Source organism: Dipodomys spectabilis, unplaced genomic scaffold, assembly GCF_019054845.1.
Source record: "Dipodomys spectabilis isolate Male_0828 unplaced genomic scaffold, ASM1905484v1 ptg000085l, whole genome shotgun sequence".
NCBI classification, from domain to species: Eukaryota; Metazoa; Chordata; class Mammalia; order Rodentia; family Heteromyidae; genus Dipodomys; species Dipodomys spectabilis.
In genome coordinates this window covers 7,350,870-7,359,890 of record NW_024870762.1, presented here as the reverse complement: position 1 = coordinate 7,359,890, position 9,021 = coordinate 7,350,870, and the positions used below count along the sequence as shown (strand labels likewise).

The 9,021-nt window shown below is 38.7% G+C and overlaps 1 protein-coding gene across 1 annotated transcript; it reads left to right on the top strand.

The window, feature by feature from the left end:
* Positions 1 to 242: 242 nt before the first annotated feature.
* On the top strand, positions 243 to 1,181 carry LOC122111449 (olfactory receptor 2B11-like). Its single transcript, XM_042684287.1, has one exon. The coding sequence runs from the start codon at positions 243 to 245 to the stop codon at positions 1,179 to 1,181; it is 939 nt and encodes a 312-aa protein (XP_042540221.1).
* The last annotated feature ends 7,840 nt before the right edge of the window (positions 1,182 to 9,021 follow it).

The following is a 9,021-nucleotide window of genomic DNA, read 5'->3' as shown; positions in this document are numbered from 1 at the left end:
CCAGTCTCGCATATAAAAGAGGACATCTAATGCCTGACTGTCTTAAGAAAACTACCTTGGATATGTTCCTGTTTGAAGGAAACTTAAATCACCCAATGCTAAATTATGTATGTTAAAAGCATATTACTTCACCCGATTTCTATGACTGCAACCAATGTGCCATCCTTTTTCTATTTTTAACCACCTTTCTAACACTTCCTTTTCTAACACTTCACTGTCATAGGTGAAATAAAGTGAAGAGAATGGCTCTCATTAATGGAAGTCACCCTGAGGAGTTCGTTCTACTAGGATTTGCTGACAGACCTTGGCTGCAGCTTTCTCTCTTCCTTATTCTTCTGATCACATACCCCACAGCCATGATGGGAAATATCATCATCATCCTGGTGTCCAGGTTAGACTCCCGGCTCCACAGCCCCATGTATTTCTTCCTCACCAACCTCTCCTTTTTGGACATGTGTTACACCACCAGCATCGTCCCTCAGATGCTGTTTAACCTGGGGAGCTCTAAGAAGACCATCAGCTACGTGGGGTGTGTAGTTCAGCTTTATTTCTTTCACATAATGGGAGGCACAGAATGTTTTCTCTTGGCTCTTATGTCCTTTGATCGCTACGTGGCCATCTGCAGACCTCTGCACTACACCCTCATCATGAACCAGCGCCTCTGCATCCTGTTAGTGTGCACTGTGTGGCTGTGTGGAGTGATCATAGCTGTATCTCAGGCCGCTCTCACATTACAGCTGCCCCTGTGTGGCACAAATATACTGGATCACTTGTTATGTGAGATTTCAGTCCTGATCAAGACTGCCTGTGGTGAGAAGAAGGCCAATGAACTCACATTGTCTTTAGTATGTACTTTTCTATTAGCTGTGCCTCTGTGCTTAATACTTGCTTCATATGCTAGCATTGGGCGTGCTATACTGAAGATTAAGTCTTCTGAGGGAAGGAAGAAGGCCTTTGGAACATGTTCTTCCCATCTCATTGTCGTTTTGTTATTTTACTGTCCAGCCATTAGCATGTACCTTCAGCCCCCCTCTTCTATCTCAAGGGACCAGCTGAAGTTCATGGCTCTCTTCTACGGAGTGATGACTCCTACCCTCAACCCCTTCATCTACACCCTGAGGAATAAGGATGTGAAGGGGGCAATATGTAAACTGGTGAGGAGCATCTCCTGTTCAAAGTGAAAATTTATAAACTTGAATGTAACATTTTAATTCAGGTTTCTATTATAAAGCCCTAGTTCTTCTCTTAAAATGTGTCACTTTGCTCATGTGTTCTAAATCATGTCACTAAGCTAGTTTGCATCACTATGGCATTGTGCTATGAATATTTTACAAATTAGATTTAAGTCAGGCATATATGTGACCTAGTAATCCCAGCTACTTAAAAGGCAAGAAGATGAGTCTGACTGAATTCCATCTTGACAGAAAACAAGACTCTCTCTAAAAATTAGCTAAAACAAAGAAAGATCACAAGCAGACGGCCCAGAACTCATATCTCAGTACCACCAAAAATAATAAATTAAAAATAATAATGCCATATTTGAGTTAGTAAATAGTGAAATATTTGCTTTATTAAGTAGCAAAATATTAATAATATAAAATATTTAGTATAACTCAATAATAAGATATAAAATAGTTTAATTAAAGTTAGTCAATTAATTCAATTACAGTTAATTAGATTGTCATAAAAATAGCATTACGAACATTTACCAGCTGGTTTCCTATGTGTGTCACATGAGAAATATTTTGTCACTCTTTCTGGTCGTCCCAAGTCTCTGGATAGCCTGGCTATCCAGATTATTCTTTGTCAAACACTCATAACTTCAAAAAAATCCTGTGTTTTATATGTCGTACTTCATTTTATGTGTAAAAATGCATTGTTACATATAATTTATGGCTTTTTGATTTTGGTTTATCTCCTCTAGTTCCACACATTTTTCTGGATAAAAAAGTGTTGTATTTTTTTTTTTAATCACCGAAAATAAAAGCACTCTTTGTAAGAATTTTATTTTAGGAATTTTTACTATCTTGCTTCTGACATTATGAAAAGAAAATCTCTGTATAATTTACAGATATCTGAACTGCATACACACACTGAAGCAAACATAAATGCTAGCTTTAAAAAACCAACATGCACTCCCACCAACAGTGTAGTAGCGTTCTCTTTTGGCCAAATCCCCACCAGCATTTGCTGTTATTAGATTTCTTGATTACAGCCATTCTAACTGGGGTGAGGTGGAATCTCAATGTTGTTTTGATTTGAATTTCTTTTATGGCTAGAAAACTTGAGCATTTCTTCAAGTGTCTATTGGCCATTCTTATTTCCTCTTCAGAGAAGTCTCTCTTGAAGTCTTTAGCCCACTTATTTCTGGAGTGGTTGTTCCTTTGTGGATTTGCTGTTGGGGATTTAATTTTTTTGAATTCTAAGTATATTTTAGAAATGAGACCCTTATCTGTTGTATGGCTAGTGAAGATCTTCTCCTAATCCATGGGATTTCTGCTGATATTGCTAGCTATGTCCTTTGTCATGCACAAGTTTTGTAGTTTAATACAATCCCACTTATCCAACCTTTCTTTGATTTGTTGTGTTTCTGGGTCTTTATTAAGAAAAGTTCATGGGCTGGGAAGGTGGCTCAGTGGTAGAGCGCTTGCCTTGCATGCCTGAGGCCCTGGGTTCGATTCCTCAGCACCACATAAGCAAAAAGAAAAAAGCTGGAAGTGGCACTGTGGCTCAAGTGGTAGAGCGCTAGCCTTGAGCTGAAGAGCTGAGGGACAGCGCCCAGGCCCAGAGTTCAGACACCACGACCGGACCCAAAAAAAGAAAACTTCGGCCTGTGCTAAGGATCCTTAGGGTTTCTCCTATTCCTTCCTGTAATGTTTTCAGGGAGTTTACTTTGACTTTTAGGTCTTTTTTGATCACGTGACATGAGGTGGACTCCACCATTTGATCACGGTGGACACCACTGTTTAATCAAGTGATCCCCACTTGGACGCTAGTGTTTAATCACGTGATCCCCACGTGGACACCACCATTTGATTTCGTGGACACCACTGTTTAATCACTTGATCCCCACGTGGACACCTTGATTTGATCACGTCGACTCCACCATTTGATCACGTGGATACCACTGTTTAATCACGTGATCCCCACGTGGACACCATCACTTGACCACGTGGATACCACTGTTTGATCATATGATCACCACGTGGATACCATCGTTTTGATCACGTGGACACCACTGTTTAATCATGTGATCCAGTTGCCGCTTCCTCGCCCCCCTCTTCCCCCAGGCCGCTGCCAAAGGGGGGAGTGGGTTCCCCCGGGGACCGCCCCCCCCACCTCGCCTGCTGCTTGTGCGCGTGCAAGGGAGGAGGAAAGTAGAAGACAATATGTTAGAAATGATCTGTACAACATGAGGGGGGTTGGGGAGGAGGAAAGTAGAAGAAAAATGAGGGAAGGGGCAATAAGTTTGACAAGAAATGCACTTATTACCTCATTTATGTAACTGTAACCCCTCTATGCATCACCTTGACAGTAAAAATATAAAAAAAATGCAAATCAAAATAACATTGAATTGCATCTCACCCCCGTTAGAATGGCCATTATCAAGAAAACTAACAGTAACAAATGCTAGAGTGGATTTGGCCAAAAGAAAACTCCATTACACTGTGGGTAGGAGTGTACACTTTTTCAATCACTCTGGAAAGCAGTATGGAGGTTCCTCAAAAGACTAAACATAGTGCTTCCCTAAGGCCATTTGATACAACTCTATTTCTCAGGGTGCGCATGAATGGGTTGACTGTAGGAGTCACCTTCTATAGAAGAAGCAATGACCTTGGGTTGGTCCCTTGTGATGGAGGAGTGGAGGCTGAAGGAGCTGATGATTCACACCTTTAATGGTTGGATCAGAACATAAGAAAACTACAAGGAAACGAGAGGAACATATCCTAAGTGCCTTTTTTCTTTTCCTCAGAAGATTTCATCTTCAACACAGCGTGTCCAATATTTCCATATTAAGCAAGAATTGGGCGTAGAGGACAGCTGCTATGAAAATACATGCAACAAGGAAGGCAGTTCATTGGCTTTCTAATTCGCTACTGGTGCTCTTTGTTATAACCAGACTCTTACAAGTGATTTAGCTTGTTCTTGCAGCAAAGTGACAATTGTAATGTGAGCGTGACCTCAAAGACAGCATAGGGAATTCCACTCAACTACTGGGAGGACGCTAACAGGATGCAGAAGCACTGATTCCAATGAGGGAGTAGTTCAAGGGTCTGCAGTTGGCTACATAGTTATCAAAAGACATAACAGCCAAGAGCGGACACCCCATAGCCTCCAATGTACTGAACCACACACCCCATGTAGCTGATGGCCCTCCTAGAGCTAAGCAAAATGAAGCCCAAGATAGAGACACAAGTGGTTTTATCTTTCTTGATGTTGCTGTGTATCATGTGATTTTTTTGTTTCTTTTGTATGTTCTTCCCCCACTGTATTTGATTCTGTATTTTCACTGTATTTGATTCTGGTGCCCTGCATCTTGTATGTACATTTTTCTAATTTGGGAAGGGGAAGGGAAATAACAAAATGCTGAAATAAGGATATAGATCGACCCATTATAAGAATGAGATGTACAAGACACTATGGTGAAAACAAACTTTACAACTTCCATGGGCTGGGGCGGGGGGAGGGAGAGGGAGGAGCTGGGAGGGAGGAATTGGGGAGGTGGGGAAGGAAGGGATGGTATGGGAAAAACCATGCTTGATAGGAAATGTACTCATTACCTTACTCATGTAACTGTGACCCCTCTGTATTTTTACAATAAAAAATATACAAAACAATACATGGGGCTTTGGAGATGAGAGTCTAACTTGGATACCAGGATGATGGTCATATTTCTCATCATGGCCATGGACTATATTATTAGAAGAGTAACAAATAGAGCTAGCCAAGATTGGTCAGCAAAGCAATGAACTCTTCAGGGAATCTTTCATTAATTGCTGTCGTTCTTTTCACTTTGTTCACCTACAGAAAGGGAGTGGTAAAGTAAATGTTAGAGTTTCTGTTGCTGATGACTTACCTCTTTAATCCTAGCTACTCAAGAAGTATATTTCACGATCACAAGTCTAGGACAATTTGGGGGAAAAAACCCAAATCCCTACTTCAAAACTGACCAGAGTAAAAAGGGCTACAGGCATGGATCAAGCAATAGATTATTTTTCTAGCAAGGGTGAAACTCTGTGTTAAAATTCCAGAACCATGAAGAAATTGCCTCCCTGTTCTTTCTGTGTCTGTTCCCACGTATGTATACTGTAAGAATTGAATATGTAGATGATATTGAGATTTGAAAAGATGAATTCAAACATATTTCAGAGCAGGTATAAGTGGAAAGAGTTCCTTTGTACAATTTCCTCCTTTGAGGAATTGATTTCTGTTCTTTAGTTTAACATATTCGTTTGTGCTCTATGTCTATATTTTACTACACCTTGTATGTTTGCTGGGCATTTTCTACTATTTCAGATACTCTCTTATGCCCTAGACCTATTCTTTGTCCCAATACGCATTTGTGAAGAGAAAAAGTAACAACAGAATTATTTATAGTAACAGGTGATTTATTTACCTTTTTCATGACTCTTGAATCAGCACAACTTCCATTGTTCAAACAGAGAGAGGAATCATTGGACAATGGCAGAACCAAGGGCTTTCAAAGGTGGGGACAAGGAAATAAAGCAATAGAAAAAGTTAATTCTGAGGAGGCTACAATGCTTGAGAAGAAATGTACTCATTATCTTGCCATGTAATTGTAACCCCTCTGTACAGTATTTTCACAATAAAAAATAAATAAAAAGAAAAGAAAAAGTTAATTCCTCTCAGTTTAGGTCATTTATTTATTTATTGGGTAGAGTGCACAGTCCTATTTTATTATATGACATAGACCAGTATCTTATCTTTTCAGGAGAAACTGATCTGTCTTGGGACTGATCTATGTTAATGTTTTAGATAAATTATATGACCTTTAGCATGTGACTGCATTTTGGTTTGATCTGGTATCTTGGGGCAAAGTTGAGTTCATTTTTAAAAATAGGCTTCCATGCTTTAAAAAATAGTTGCTATACTGTGTTCTCATAGAGGATGAATCCAGAGGATTTCTCAGTATCTGATTTCTGATTGTGTTCAGCTGAGATTTAAAGGATAGAGCACAGCTAGACTGAGGAATGGCTTTCTAGCTTCTTCTCAGCCAAAATATACCAAGCTTCCTTTGTTCAACCAATAGTCATTGCTCTACTAGGTGGCCTTGTGGATCTGATTTCCAATATGACAGATTTCATTATTCCAGCCATCGGTTTGGCAGCAAGGATTGGTAGCTTCAAGGAAGTTTATTAATGATATATATCAAAAAATTGTCTTGTGTTCCCATTTTTTCCCCCTACATTTTATAAATGCTTCCCTTACTAAACTTCCCTCTAGTTTGGTGAGTGTAGTCTATTTTCTCTTGTCTGGCAATGGATATTTGCTTTAGTTTTATTGAGGATTAAATGAATAATCCACATGAACATACTTTTTTTTTCTTTTTATTGCTACAAAAACCAGCTGAGGAGTAGTTAAAAATGACACTATGATTTTCTATCCCTAGGCCTTTGACCTAGTAGATATGGCTTTGGGAGAATGACTTAAATATTTAGAAGAATAAACATGTTCAGATAGCAATAGTAGAAAAAGAAAGAAAAACTCTGGTGCTATCAGAGACACTAGGATAGCCTTCCAACCTCAAATAGTTGTTCAAATGTTCTTTTCTCTGTGGAAAGAAAAAAAAAGACTTAAGTTTAAATAGCTATGTCTTGGCTGTTTGTTATTGAGCAAAAGTTCCAACCATTTATCATTGGTTTTTAAAGTATTAAGATAGTTAATTTATGACATAAGATTTCCATTATTAAGAATTAATTTTTTCATTTCCCTCCTCCCCCTATATTTTAGAAAACACATGCCCTTTGATTGTATACTTTATCCTCATCAAAACTTAGGGAAATACTTATGGGTAGACTTATTAAAAAGCAGAGGAAATTCATTTTTTCTTTCGATATTTATGTTAAATTTTAATTAGTTTGTCTTTCAGGACTTTTCCATTATAAAGTTAGCTTATCCTGTTTTCATATTCTAGTTTGGGCAGTTATCAGGGATCAATTGATTATATAGATTTCTATATTTATTTTTAGAACTGCATGTAACTAAATTCAGGAGAGAATATGACATTCCAATTCAGGCCTAGAGGCTTATTCTGAGTCACCTATTATTTTACATTTTCAGGATATAAATATTCCTTTGTTCCTCAGCTAAATGCCATGCTGGAGCAACAAAATTAAGTAGGTAAATAAGGTGGCATTTTGTAAAGATAAATGAGGAACATAAAGGCTGTACTTTATTTTGCATTTTTCTTTTTTAAAATTTATTTTTTGTCAAGGTGATGCACAGAGGGGTTACCGTTACATGTATAAGGTAGTGAGTACATTTGTTGTTGAACTTGTTACCCCCTCTCTCATTTTTCTCCCACTTCTTTCCCTCGATTTCCCCCAAGTTGTACAGTTTATTTCCAGCATGCTGTCTTGTGAGTATTCCTGTTGCATTGGTTAGTAGTGAAGTCTATTTCCTAAAATGCATAGGATTCTGTAAGATGAAAGGATTCTATAGGAAAATAAGACACCATCAACATGAGTTGGGTCATAGGAAAAAATTCTGTATTTAGTCTTTTAAGGAACCTCCACAATACTTTCCAGAGTGGTTGAACAAGTTCACATCCCCACCAACAGTGTAATAGAGTTCCCTTTGGCCACATCCTCACCATCATTTGTTATGGTCAGTTTTCTTGATAATGGCCATTCCTACTGGAGCGACAGAGAATCTCAATATTGTTTGATTTGCTTTTCTTTTATGGCCATAGATGAGCACTTCTTCATGTGTGGATTAGTCATTCTGTTTTCTTCCTCTGAGAAGTCTCTCTGTAAGTCTGTAGCCCATATTTTGAGTTTTTGAGGGTTTATTTTAGGGTGTTTAAATTTTGGAAATCAAGTATATTTTAGATATGAGGGCCTTGTCTTCTGATGCATAGCTAGTGAAAATTTTTCTCTTATTCTGTGGGATATCTATTGATTTTTTTCCCTGTCAGTTATGGGGCTTGAACTCTGGGCCTGGGTGCTGTCCCTGAGGTCTTCAGCTGAAGGCAATTGCTCTACCTCTTGAGCCACAGCACCATTTCTGGTTTTCTGGTGGTTAATTAGTGATAAGAGTCTCATGAACTTTCCTGCCTGGCTGGCTTTAAACCACAATCCTCAGGTCTCATCCTCCTGAGTAGCTAGGATTACAGGCATGAGCCAGCGGCAAGAAGGTTCTGTTTTATTTTTTACCTTGGTGTTGAGAATCAAACTCAGGGCTTCACATATGCCAGGTGGGTACTCCACCACTGAGGTACCTACAGCCCACTTTCTATTTATCTTGCTAGCTATGTCTTTACCACTCAGAAGCTGTTCAATTTGATACAGTCCCCTTTATATAGTCTTTCTTTGATATGTTATGATTTTAGATCTTTATTTAGGAAGCATTGCCCCATGCCTAGAAGGCCTGTCCCTTGCTGTAATATTTTCACAGTATCTGGCCTTACATTGAAGTCTTTGACCCATTTAGAGTTGATTCTGGTGCAAGATGATATATGAGTATCTAGCTTCAGTGTTCTACACATAGCCAATTTTGCCAGCACCATTCGAGCATTTATCCAATGGACCAGCAACCAGCCACACTAAAGCCACCAGCACAGCCATGTTTATTGCAGCATTGTTTACCGTAGCCTAGACATGAAATCAACATGGACATCCCTCAGTGGATGAATGGATCAAGAAAATATGCTATATTTAAACAAGGGAATCTTACTCATCCACTAGAAAGAATGATATTGTACCATTTGTAAGGAAATGGAAAGACTTGGAAAAAATTATAGGAAGCAAAGTAAGTCAGAGCCAAAGAAACATATGCTTC